Here is a 14,350-nt window from a genome sequence, read left to right on the forward strand (position 1 = left end):
CTATATTAACACTAAAGATGCTCTTCAAGAATCTCCTTATTTTTTAAAAAAAACATCTTGTAAATTATACAAAGTATTTTTATATTTTAAGAGTAGAGCTTTTATATATTCTAACAAATTCATTATTTTACTCTTTCAAAATATATTTATTATTATCCAATAATTCCAAAGATAGTTTGAATAATTCAAGAAATGAAGCATCACACAACGTAGTAAATGCAAGTTATTATATAGCCAAATAAAATTCATTCTTCATTTTAAAAGTTAAAATAAAAAATAATTTGGAACATAATTTCAAGAATTGACTTTTTAAAATTAAAAAAAGATCTTATATTTAAAGAGTATTTACTCCAAAAAGTTTTCTATTTATAAAAAGCATTTTATGTATAATAAACAGTATCCTTACATTTAGAGAGTTTAATTTTTGAACCATATTACAATGCCAGAGAAGTTAATATAATTTTTGACATAATGTCAAATAACATTTTATCATTGGAAGGTTAACATAATCTTTGATATAATGTCAAATGACATTTTATCATTGGATTATTTAAAATGCAATCAACTTTTCACCCCAATCATATCTTGCCAATACTCATTACGCGGAAACATCTGTCAACGTCTTTCTTACAAAGTAATGTTATATTTTAAAAAAAATTTACAAACTTCAATAATTCTTTTTATTTTGACTTTTCATTTTGCATTTATCAATAAATATTTAGTCCAATTTGGTAAACATATAAAAGTATAATTTAATTTAAATCAAAAATTAATTTTAACCACATATTTCATATGTCCATAATTTTTAACTACACATTCCATCAACTTTTATCAAAATTTAACAAAATCTAATTTTTAGTGACCTTTTTTTTATTTTAAAAATATTTTGAAGACTAATTTTTAACATGTTGACTTTTTAAAATAAAAGTCGGGGAGACTCGATCATATCTCACTTTAAAGCAATCAAATACAAACTAACCAATTAATGAGTCGAAATCGTATTCCAAACTGTCAATATTAAACATAAACTTTTTCATCGTTTAGTATTACAGCCACAGCCAATCCAATCATATCAGATTGAGATGTTACAGAAAATACTAAATAGAAAAGTATGATTGAATTTAGGGCTGCATACGGTCCAAATCAATCTAATGTGTATCATTTGTTTTCAAGATAAGATCAAATTAATACTGATTCCTTTTCTTCAAATTAATTAAAAAAAAGAAAAAAAAATTTCGATTTAGCAGGCATGTTGTTACCGTGTCCTCTCTACACACCCTAACTATAACCCTAAGTCAGACATGATCGAATAATTGATTGTGGATTTTTAAACATATCGATTAGCGAAAAAAAAAATTTGTTAAAATCCTATTTGTAGCAATCTATAAACTAAAAAGGTCTGAACTTGATAATTCTACCACTTTGCAAAAAATTGTAATCTCAAGAAGCATTTTTAGTTGCTGAACTAGTCCAATTCACCAACAAGGAACACGAAAGAAAGTAAACGCCTATTGTACTCAAATTCATTGCACCACGATTAGGCTATGTAAAATAATGCTAATAAAATAATAATATATATATATTGAAAAGCTAATAAAAATCGAGAAACTAGTCCGTTACTCCCCATTCCGAAGAATTTTATGTCGATATCCCAAATAGATTCACACACATGCTTCCACACGGCACACCCTAGCCAACAGTAAGGCAAAAAGACAAGCTATGATTGCTCGAAAGCTCAACAGCAAGTTTTGAGTTGGCTGGAATGGTATCTCACTAGTACATATCTATAATACATATCTATAAAGGCATTTATCATTATTGGAACAAACATTATTCTACATGTTAATCACAAGCATATAGATGAAGAAAAATGTATCTAATAATTTGAATGAAATAATGGTAGGGAGAGAATAAGTTGGGTACCAAACTTTAGGAAAATCAAAAGGCAAGAAAAGCACAAAAAAACAAAATGGAGGCCCTCGTGCACCTCTGGAATTTGGGTTGTACATCACACATTTAATGAAGCAAAAACGTCTTGGTTGAGCTTATTCATGCGTGCGTGTGGGTAGACATTCCTATACTCTCTCTCTCAAATTTATTATATGTAACCTTTTGCAGCCCTAGTTATTGTGATTTGTGTGTATCCTTTCTGCAGTTTCCGTGCACTTCCCTTTTGATCCAACTTTAGGCTAGCATTCATACATCTCTATCTTTGCCCTGTCCCACGCACATTCTAGAATGAAAATAACAAATCCCGGAAATTTCTTTATATGCTTTTCCATGTAATCATAATTAGAGGTGTAAACCAGAGACTACGAAGGTAATTAAGATTTGTGATTCAGTCTTAAAATGTCAACCTTGTCGAGAAGAATAATCTTATATCTTACACATTGTTATTTAGTTCGATATTCCAATAATGATGTAAAATTTACCCTCACCTTCCCTATAAGATGTTGATTTGTTTGAAAACTCCAACCTAAGAATCTCGTTTGAGTTTCGGGAACTTTGATGCCGAATTGAGTTTTTGGATTCCATCTTAAAAATGAACCTAATTAAGAGATATAATCAATTCTCTTATATTTTATATGTAATCTATGTGAGATTTATCCTTAATAAGGCAAAAATAATTCAATTTTGGATAGCTCTATCCTAATAGGTTTTCATTTCTATTTGAAAATTCTGTCCCAACTCTGAGAAAAGTTTTCACACTCAGGCAATAGTTTCGAGGTTAGGTAACGATTTTCATTAATTTTTAAAAAAAATAGAAAAAAAATTATTTTTGTCAACAGTCTAGAATTTGTATTTCACAAAGGCCAAACGATCTCTGCAATTAACATTTCCCAGTGTGGCATGGATAGGCAGGTCACGTACCCGGTGCCCATACATTTGGGGTTGGCTGCAAGGGTGGGTTGGTCCATAGTACAGCCAATGAGAGGATGTGGCTAATAAATTTTAACACCTCTGGTCCGAGTAGATAATATTTCTATACATGTAACTCAAAGTTTGCAATGCATATCCGAGCACCAAATGTTATATCAAGAAACCAAATGGGGTGATCATAAGTTAAAGAAACAAAGATAGCACAGAAGAGAGAGGAGGAAAAATGTGATGGGATCTTTCTTTTCTTGATCAAGATACTGTATTAAACTAGAGTATGGGGTGTTAGTTAAGATAATAGGGCTACCATTTATTGAATTCTAGTCAAGAAATATATACTCTTGTTTGGTCTCATTTTTATTCGAATTCATTTCCAATCACATATTACGTGGGATCCACAACTTTTATTAACTTTTCAACAACATATTTCATCAGCTTTTATCAAAATCTACTAAAAATATGATTTTTAACAAAATCAAACAGCGGCTAAATTCCTACCTACCCATTCCAGCACAAAGTTCATTTTTCAGTAAAGTACTAGCATTTTCCATGGAAAGAAAAGAGGAGGAAATAACACTATTATTAATACCTTTGAAATGCAAAAAGGGCCATAGAGTCGCTTGTGTCAAATCCCTTTCCGAGTATCTCCCTAAAGATCCACACTTCTCTTCAAGTCATTATCCAACCTATCTTTTGTTCCACATTAAGACAAGTTATTAGCGTCGGCTCAAGTCAAAACAAAATGAGATAAAGCAAATTACAATCCTAACCCTACTTATATATTACAAACACATATCTAACCGGCTGGTTAGGCTACTAGTCAATTGTGTACGTACTGTGTACGGTGTCACCATAAAGCATATGCATGGTCTATATTGTTCAAATATAGAACTATGAATTATTCATATAAGACATTTTTTGTTAGATAAAGATCATATGTAATACATGTATTGGGGTAAGGGAGGCGATTTGGGATATAGCAAACAGTGTATCGGGGTTGCATCATGTATAGTGTGGATGTTGAAGGTTTAACACGATTGAAGGGAAGCAGAAGCCCCTGAAAAATTAAGTGAAGAAAAGACTATTCAATGATCGACTTACCTATGAAAAGTATTAACACCAAAAAGATATATTGTGCTTAATATACGTGTAACGTGTTCAAAGATGCTATTTCGTATAATCATCTAATTAATTTACGGATTAACATTAATTCCAATCATAGTGTACAACAATTGATATTTGACAGCCCAATAGCAGAAATATGAAAAAACTAGATAATTTTGAAGGTTAATTCAACAACATAGAACAAGCTCATATTTCACTAACCCTGATTTCAATTACGAGAACAATATATAAATAAACCTACATAAAACGCACATTACTATGGTGATCTCACACTTGAATTTGCATGTCACAGGAGAACTACTCTTCTAAAATCTTTTATATGGGAATATCAAGGCAAACATATGTATGATATCTAGAATGGAAAAAATGGGTACAATAAAATAGACAGTCATAACTTCTTCATCTTTAGATATTATTGAGTCCCACACAAGAAACGGTATCAAACAAGCACAAGCATAAGCATGTATAGAATACCCAATACGTGCCTGAAAACTCATTGTCAATCTTGCCAGTTGCCACCAAGGCCAAATCATCGTAGAGGGAATAAAATAAAGAGCAACTCTACACGTACATAAAAATGCTTACTAGAATTGCACCAGAAGCCAAGTGTTAGCAATCTGACGGAAAAAAAAAAAAAAAAAAAAAAAAAAAAGAAACATAGACAAATGAAAGTTGATTCTGCCACACTTGCATTCTGTAGCGAGCTCTATATATACATATGTTTGAATCGTATTTTGAACCAACCTAAAAGCAACATCTTGGTGTCCTGCTAAAGTGTTATGGAGCACTGTGACACACATTGGTCCATGGTAATAAGATTTAGATAAATAAAAAATATTAATTAGTCCAAGGCACAGTCAAAGCAGTCTACTCAAGTAGTATTATGCATAACAATCAGACCCGCAAATTCAGGAGTACAAGAATTCTTGACCAAGATCTGAGCACACTAGCAATCATCATACTATCCACATGGGTAGAACTGGAAATTAAAGGATTTTGTGTTGTTTATGATATATATCTAGTCGTGAACCCCTTGATCTCTAACCTTTCCAAAGTCAATTGACGTGATTAGCAGAAATTTAAGTTTTTATCTTATTCTCCCACGAGAATCCAATCTAAATCATTATTAGTGGAATGACATTAATTAGTAACAAAAGACTAATTTTTGAAACTTTAATAATTTCTTTCAGGGGACAAGGATCCAAGGGTTCTTGAATTTTGAGATGTCATGGAGATTATAACATCGAGCAGTATGGAAAGATGTAGGAAAAGTTGTCAGGGAAAATAGTCCAAAAGTCAAATTTCACGAGAGAGTTTACCTGGAATTACCATCTACAGTTTTTAAAGTTTAGACTATTACTGGATTTAGACTATGACTCCAACTTGCAGTTAGGATGGAACCAAAACCCTCACTCATCCCCCTATTTCCCGTTCAACGATTTTGTTTTATTTTAGTCAACGAACTTTATCTTGTTCTTAATCACCGAATTTGGACATTTAAATCAGTTTCGGATCTTCTTCTGTCTCCTTTAATTAAGTTAACAGAATTCATGGGTGGCCCTAAAAGCCATCAAGACATTGAAGTTCTTCTCCACCTTAACAAAGCCATGTGTAGGTGACAAAACACTATATAAGTTGGATGTTCACAAGTGTTTTTATAAGTCCTGTGAACAAGATATTAACGTTTTCGTACTTGTTACTGATCATATGTGAAGCCTCCAATGGAAGCCACGGGTAATCAATCAAGACAAAATAAAGAAGAAGGAAAGAATTGTCTTTCCAACTGAAGCACTATCTCCATCAAAGCTTTGCTGCCAAAGTGCTCCCGAAGCTCCCTCTTGTGGCCTGTGGCCGAGGTGCTTGTTTTCTTCAAAGCAGGTATGATGAGTGTATATTTAGGAATGATTGATGTAATGTTTACATTATTAAATGTTAGATATATCAACCTAAAAATATAAAGCGACCGACCCCTTGTCAAATGTATTTGTGAATGTAATTAATGTGTGACAGTGTGATATGAGACTTCGTCAATTAAATGAATCCACATGGATTTGATCCAACGGTAACCACTTTGGCCTGATCACTATAAATAATAGCTTATGTAACATTGTAAGAATGGGAAAATATATACTCAAGCATATATGCTTATCACCACTCTCTTGATATTTGTTTAAGTTAAAATCATTTCTTATTATGATTGCTCCGACCTGGTGTATTTCACTCCTATCCCCACATTCATAGTAAGCCATCAAATCTCCGACCGAATATCGAGGTAAAGCCCGCCAAAATTTGCTTACATGGACTCAAGCGAAACCTGAACTTGTTGGCACATTTTTTGGGGTCAACAATACTCTTATCTTATTATAAATCCTAAGGTTTGTAAACACTTCCGAAATGTATCAAAGAATGTTTTTCATCTCTAAACAACACCATGTCTTTTAGTGACTTATATAATTTGATGACAACCACCACCGAACCCTCTCCCACACACACTAACCTAGAATATGTTTCAAGAAACTTTTTATAATTTCATGGACAGATCTATTTGACAGACATGTGAACCACTTAGCCTCCAGTGCTTTATCTCTAGCTCCAATGGGGTGGTGTGCATGTGCCGCCTATAATTCTAACATCAGTCAAAGGCTGTTTTTTCCCTGCACTTTCATGAAAAGAGTAATTAATAATAACCAGATTATTGGAGAATCACAGCTACCTACGAGATTTCACATCCAAAATTCAACTATTCACCCAAAAACAAATATTTATGGCTAAAATTTGATGAATTGGTAACTGAACCAAATTTCCAATATCCCCAACTAATAGTAGGCTCTTGAGGTATTGAATGGCTATGTTATCAAGTTGTTGCCCTATAATAATGAGTTATCAAGAATTCGTATTTAATTTTGTCCATGCCTTTTTCTTTTTTACTCGAGGTTAAAGATTAGGTCCCTACCCTCCCGTGCAGAGTTTTGGCTTATCAGGCCTCTTTCTACACATTCATATTGGATTTCTCTGGTCTATATAAACTCACAGACGCACACATGACCAGCATAAACTAGAGTAAACCCACATCATCTATAGCTCTTTCTTCCTCTCCCTGTCGTTGAAGTGGGTGGAGCTTGTAGGAAGAATTAATGGCTGTCCTAATTGTAATTCTTGGGGTATTTTTTGGGCTCTGTATTCTCAGTACCACTTTACTGAGATGGAATGAGGTCAGGTACAAGAAGAAAGGATTGCCCCCTGGAACAATGGGTTGGCCAGTTTTTGGAGAGACAACTGAGTTTCTTAAACAAGGTCCTAGCTTCATGAAGAACCAACTATTAAGGTGTCTTTAGTCGTTCTAAAATAATGTTTATTGCAATATTCTGATTCTTACTCTATTGTGTGTAATGGGTAGTTTTGTACTGCGGAAAGCCTAGCATGGCCTCTCTGTGGAAAATCACACCACCGTGTGATCCTTATTCCCCCTTGATCAAAGATAGATTCATGAGAAACTTCCATACATAGAAAACAAATAGACGATTATCTTTCAGTCTATCATTAATCATTATGTTTCCACTTTTTGTAATGCCATGATAAGGCATAGATCTTCGGTTCAACTCCTAAAAGGGCTTTAGCTTTTTTTTTACAAGTCCAGTCATAGTATTTAAGTTTTCTGTGATTTTAACTAATTTTTCTCTCTCCCGTGTTTCTGTGATAGGTATGGGAGTTTTTTCAAATCCCACTTATTGGGTTGTCCTACCATCGTTTCAATGGATCCAGAGGTAAATAGATATATTCTAGTGAATGAAGCAAAAGGCCTTGTCCCTGGCTATCCCCAGTCGATGCTAGACATCTTAGGGAAATGTAACATTGCAGCTGTCCATGGTTCTGCACACAAGCACATGAGAGGGGCATTGCTTGCACTTATTAGCCCTGCCATGATCAAACAGCAACTTCTACCAAAAATTGATGATTTTATGAGATCCCATTTGAGCAATTGGGATAACAAAATCATCGATATTCAAGAGAAAACAAAGGAGGTTTGTATTAATTATTCGAATTCTTACTAAAGAATTGTTTTAGTTCGTTATATTTGTTCTTCCTCTTTTCTAATATGACTTATGATTTTATTCAGATGGCTTTTCTGTCATCGCTGAGGCAAATAGCAAGCAGTGAAGCCAGCTCAATATCTCAAGCATTCATGCCTGAATTCTTCAAGCTAGTACTAGGAACTCTTTCATTGCCTATCAACCTTCCCAATACAAACTACCATCGTGGATTACAGGTAAATTAGGCAATCCTAATGTATGTGGTTCAATATAATGAAATGCTAAGTTGACAAAAATAATTTATCACAGGCAAGGAAAAATATTACAGGCTTGTTGAGAAAGCTTGTGGAAAAGAGAAGAACTTCGGGAGAAACTCTAAACGACATGCTTGGTTTCCTAATTAATGGAGAGAATAAATATAATCTAAGTGATGAGGAGATGATTGATTTGATAATCACAATTTTGTATTCTGGATATGAGACTGTATCAACTACTTCAATGATGGCCCTTAAATATCTTCATGATCATCCAAAAGTACTTGATGAATTAAGAGTGAGTTAAAAGGCTACAGTTTCCCATTATGTTTACATTTGACTTAATTAATGCCTTTCAGTCTAACTTGATTTCATACTTTGTAGAAAGAGCATGTGGCAATTAGAGAAAAGAAAAGGCTAGAGGATCCTATTGACTATAATGACTACAAATCAATGCGCTTTACACGTGCGGTAAGTATTAGAAACTCTTGTCTTGTGTGTACTAGTTACTGGAGGGTAATTTTCAGCTTAATAATGTGATGGTGTTTCTTTCTGCAGGTTATCTATGAAACCTCAAGAATGGCTACAATAGTAAACGGAGTTTTGAGGAAAACAACTAAAGATATGGAAATAAATGGTGGGTATTGGGTAAAGCCTCAGCACAAGTCTTCACGTCGTCGTCTTCTTTATTTTTCCCCTGTTTTTCTATGCTTTAAGAATATGTTTGGTACATTTGACATTAGAGAACAAATTAAGCATTGTCCTCAATGATATTAGGATCGCCTACCTGAAATTATATAACAAAGTAACATTATTCTCGATAATATTAGGGTCGCCTACCTGAATCCTTTTATGCACAGTAAATATTATCTAATACAATACTACAAAACGCGTCATAACAATGTAAATGACAATTTACAAACTCTAGGAGCAGTCCTCAAATTCTTCCCCCCTTTGAGACTTTCTATGCATATATAAAATATTTAAGCCCTGTTTGAGTCCCGTTTCTTTAAAATCTATTTTTTCCCAGACTAATTTTAAACTACGCTCCTTCAATAAAATATTTTGCACGTACATTCAAAATTTTTCCTATTTTATAACCACACGAACTCTAAAATAATCACTTTCACAAAATGTATTCTAAGAAGATGAGCTAGAGAGTGGCTAAATTCAGCACTTGCATTCAGTATGTATATAATGATAGTATAAGAAAACATCTTTTATGATGGACCCTACCCTATCATGATCCACATGGAAAACTTACATTCCAACCAAGGCATTCCATTAATGACCCATCTTTTGTCCAAATGAATTATTTTGTCTATAATTTTGGATAATGGAGGATGAAACTCAAACCATGGTCCTTCCTCTCATCAAAAAAAATTAAGCAATATAATACCAGATTATCCTTATTCTAATTTAAGTTTAATCAGCAGTAAATGCAGAAAACTTCAGTCTGATAACTTTACTAGTTTTACTCGCAATCAGCATGTTCTTTGCCAAAATTTTGATGAACTCGATAAATTATAATAACTTATCTCTTTTTTCGACTTTCAGGATTTGTTATTCCCGAAGGATGGAGGATATATGTTTACACAAGAGAGATTAACTATGATCCACACCTTTATCCCGATCCATTAACCTTCAATCCATGGAGATGGCTGGTTCGTAATCCTAAGTCCTAAAAGTAATTTTTTTGCATTCACAATGATAGCTTGTTTGTTGCTGAAGAATAGATAGCACTAGACAATACTAAGACAAAAAAAAAAGAAAAAAAAAAAAGAAGCTCTATTATTGCCCATTATAGTGTCAACTACTGCATAGAAACATGTCTCTGAAAGTCTAATTTTTTCAAAGTGATTAATATTCTAATATGATGGATACAGGACAAAGGCCTAGAGTACCAAAACTATTTCTTCATATTTGGAGGGGGCACCAGGCAGTGTCCTGGAAAGGAGCTTGGATTGGCAGAAATTTCTACATTCCTTCATTACTTTGTGACAAGATACAATTGGAAAGAAGTAGGAGGAGACACGCTGATGAAATTTCCGAGGGTTGAAGCACCAAATGGACTTCACATTAGGGTTTCTAGTAACTAAACATCATCGATTCAATGTACAGAAAAATAACATAGCAGATTCAGATGAACATTTGGATGTACAATCCTGTTCAGCTAACCCATTATAAAATTGAAAAACCATTTTTGCCATGTCTATGAATTCAAAACACAATAATTACGCGCGCGGAGAAAAATTAATCAAATCGATTGCTAAAAACAATACAATTAATGCCGCGATATTGTGAACACGAATCAGTCAATCTGAAAAAACTACAAATTCAATTTTTTGCAGAGAATTTACCGTTTATTCATGAGGAAAGGCAGTCGCAGTTAATACATATAAGACTGGTGCAGATTTTATCGGTTTGTAGCATGGGGAACGGGGAATCTGCAATTTTACAATTTTTTTGTTCAAATTTTAATGATGAAATCTGCAAGGTTTGCTGCCGAAATTTAGGCGGGATAACATAGATGCGTCAAGCCGGCTATAGTAGCAATTTTAGCTAATGGACTAAAGGCCCAAAATGGAATTCTATGTTTGAACTAGCCCACCCAAATTCTTAATCCGAAAGAAGCAACATAACCTTGGGAGAAAATTACCCTCAATGGCTCAATCCTATATTTTAAATACCAATTTCAAAAATCAGATTCTATTTTTCTTTCAATCATCAGGTATAAAAATTATGAATAAGACTACTTGTACATAATAGAGTCACATAATTGTTTACATACAAATGATATGTCAAAAAAAGAGTATGAATTTATTTTTTTATTTTTTTTATTGAAAATTTTTTGACTCAATCATATATCACTATCAATTAATTGGATATTGTGAACAATAAATTTGATAATTTGTAAACGATAAATAAGTTATAATCTATGAAAATGTGTGGCTTATTACTAAGTTTGTTACCGTGACCAATGTTTTATGTATTTGTAATTGTGATATTGTGAGTAATGCGTAATTGTGATCATATATTGTATGGTATTGTAACCTTGACCTATTTAATTAGTTAACGGGTCATAATTTTATTAGGTGGTCACAACCTGATTTTTGAAAAAAATCCACAAGTTTCTTAAATTTGAAAGTATATCTTGAAGTTATAGTAATTATGCTTTTTTTTCCTTATTATATTTACATGGCCACTTAAAACTTTATATTTTATAATATTGATATCATTAAATTATTAATTTCTTAAATGGATTATGCCCTTAGAGCATCTTCAAAATGCTATTTAAACATTAGATGTTCTCCAATTTAAAGAGTCAACCGTTAATATTATACTCGAAGAAAAACTAACAAAATCTAGAGAATAGAATTGTTGAAACAAGAGAAAATGTGATGGTAAATTTTCTCCTTTTTTACCGATCAATCTTTACAAGTATATATAGAGTGTAGCTCTAACTAATTAACCAAAACAAACATGTACAGAAGAAACAAAAAGAATGAAAATGCTAACAAAACTATCATGTCAGCAGCTATACAACAGAAAGGAATTTAAGTTATATTCAATACGCCTCGTCAATATGGAACGTCAAGATTATGAACTCCCATCTTGCTTAACAGTCTTCTGAACCTCAATCCTCCAATAGACTTAGTTAACATGTCTGCAAGTTGATCATTAGTACTTAGATGCATAGTTCTGATCTTACCCTTTTGTATTTTCTCTCTGACCACGTGACAATCCAGTTCAATATGTTCTGTTCTTTCATGTTAAACTTGATTTGCTGCGATATGTATGGTTGCTTGATTATCACAAAATAATAATGCTGGATTCTTGTGTTTAATCCCCAAATCAGCAAGTATGTATTGCAGCCATGTTAATTCGCATACTGCTGAAGCCATAGCTCTGTATTCAGCTTTTGCAAAGGACCTGGACATAGCGCTTTGCTTCTTTGATCATCATGAAATTAATGAATTTCCCAAAAATATACAATACCCTGTGATGGACCTTCGGGTATCTGAGCATGAAGCCCAATCTGCATCACAGAACCCTTTAAGCTAGACCTCTAAATCCTTCTCAAAGAACAGACATTGTCCTGCAGTCCCTTTAAGATATCTCAATACGTGCAAGGCTGCATTAAGATGTGGTTGTCTAGGTGAGTCAACAAATTGACTGAAGATCTGAACTGAATAAACAAGATCTGGTCTGGTGACGGTAAGGTAGAGCAATCTACCTACAAGTTTTTGTAGGTGTTGGGATCAGTTATTAGGTCACCATCCGATTTAGAAAGTTTCAAATTTTGCTGCATAGGTTTTTTGGCGGGTTTAGCACCCAAGTATCCTGCATCTTCCAAGACTTCCAAAGCATATTTTCTTTGGCAAATGGAGATCCCAGTGTTATTTCTAGCCACTTCAAGACCTAAGAAATACTTCAAAGTTCCAAGGTCCTTTAGCTTAAACAATTGATCCAAAACCTTCTTAAACTAATCAATGTACATCACATCATTTCCAGCTAGGGATGTCAAAAAGGTTTGACGGCTCATGCGGCCCGCGGCACGGCTCGGGATGGCTCGGAGCAATCGAGCCGACCCGCGAGCCTAATTAAATTAAATTAATAATTTAAAAAAAAGAGACAGCAAGTAAACTTTAAAAGGCAGAATTTTGCCTTTAAAAAGGCAGCCAATTGCTGCCTTTAGATGGCTAAAGGCAGCAAATGCTACCTTTCAAGGCAGCGAACGAAAGAAAAAAATAAATAAATAAAAAGCCAAGGCAGCTCATAAAAAAAAACAAAACCAAGCCGCCTTGGAAAAGCCTGAGTCGAAAACTTGGGTCGAGCCAAAAATTTTTGGCTCGGGCTCGCAAAAAAGCTCGACCATTTTAACCGAGCTAAGCTCGAGCCGAAAGTTTTAGGGTCTGGCTCGGTTCGTTGACATCCCTATTTCTAGCAATGATGATGTCATCAACGTAAACTAATGAGATGGTAGATGAGCAACCATTGATTTTGGTAAACAATGAGTTATCTGACTCGGATTGATATAAACTATAAAGTACAATAACTAGATATTAATATTTTTTAAAGTTTATGACTGCTTTTCCGAACATGTTTGTAAGTATGTGTTTCGCGCGGTTTAAGTCGCTAACAATTAAAAAGGATCAGACGGTTGTGTAAGGGACGAAACCTCTTGAGACAAAGTCCCAAAAAGGGGTGTTCTTTTATTGGCGATGAACTTTACAATTGGGAATGAATAACAACGTGCCTCCAAGGGGCGCAAGCACACGAGTTACAGAAAGAAAAATGTTTAAGTCTAAAAGCTAAGGAAATGAAAATTACATATTCTCTGTTCGAGAGTTTTGGATTCGGTCCTTTGCTTCTGCGTCCTTTCTCCCTTTTATACCTCATAGACGATCTCTTTGTGATTAACTACCCTAAAAACTGCTTGATCGTCCTATAACTACCCACTTTCTTTGTAGTGGCCATTTTGTCATGAAACTGTCTTTTAACTGCTGCCATTATCTTTCATTGTTCAACTGCTTTCGATTGAATTCCTTGAGTCGTGGAACGTGATAAGGCTACTTTAATAACTGCCTTGATAACTGCATTCCTTGATAACCACGATGCGTTATGTTTGTTAATACCTTGGGCGACTTGAAGGTTTGGGCGAGAGTAGAATAAAAGCTCTGGGCGACCGTATGACACTCCATTCGTTCAGATTCTGGGCGACTTACAAACTTGGGCGATGGCGTTACCGCATTCTTGGGCCCCTTATTTGGGCCTTCACCTTGATTCGTTCGATTGGACTTCGTTTTTTGGGCTATCTGATTTGGGGATCCTTCAATTGGGCTGTTCGATTTGGGCTGAATTTTTATGTGTCAACAATTACCCCCCAATATGGCAGAATTAATAATAATTATTAAATTTTGCCATATTCACTTCATGTTTCCAGCGACGTTCGAAATTCCCAAGAATTTCAATCATTGTTTCCTTCTATAACTTGAAAAAGTGCGTCGTTTTGCAAACCCTTATAAACCCCAAACACGCCATTTCACTGCTACCAAACCA

General features: G+C 34.1%; 1 protein-coding gene across 1 annotated transcript; it reads left to right on the plus strand.

Annotated features, from left to right (window-relative positions):
- Nucleotides 1-6,866: 6,866 nt before the first annotated feature.
- LOC111374568 (cytochrome P450 85A1-like) lies at nucleotides 6,867-10,496 on the plus strand. Its single transcript, XM_022997252.1, has 8 exons — nucleotides 6,867-7,327; nucleotides 7,703-8,024; nucleotides 8,120-8,269; nucleotides 8,343-8,585; nucleotides 8,672-8,758; nucleotides 8,846-8,924; nucleotides 9,845-9,951; nucleotides 10,174-10,496. The coding sequence occupies exons 1-8, from the start codon at nucleotides 7,137-7,139 to the stop codon at nucleotides 10,384-10,386; spliced, it is 1,392 nt and encodes a 463-aa protein (XP_022853020.1). The 5' UTR covers nucleotides 6,867-7,136; the 3' UTR covers nucleotides 10,387-10,496.
- Nucleotides 10,497-14,350: the final 3,854 nt, after the last annotated feature.

The sequence above is a fragment of the Olea europaea genome, unplaced genomic scaffold (genome assembly GCF_002742605.1).
Source record: "Olea europaea var. sylvestris unplaced genomic scaffold, O_europaea_v1 scaffold126, whole genome shotgun sequence".
NCBI classification, from domain to species: Eukaryota; Viridiplantae; Streptophyta; class Magnoliopsida; order Lamiales; family Oleaceae; genus Olea; species Olea europaea.

Excerpts from the sequence above, each read along its gene's own strand:
- LOC111374568 (XM_022997252.1), top strand. The coding sequence starts at position 7,137 with ATGGCTGTCCTAATTGTAATTCTTGGGGTATTTTTTGGGCTCTGTATT. Across the intron at positions 7,328-7,702 it reads ATGAAGAACCAACTATTAAG|GTATGGGAGTTTTTTCAAAT; the intron begins GTGTCTTTAGTC and ends TTTCTGTGATAG. Across the intron at positions 9,952-10,173 it reads TCAATCCATGGAGATGGCTG|GACAAAGGCCTAGAGTACCA; the intron begins GTTCGTAATCCT and ends TGATGGATACAG.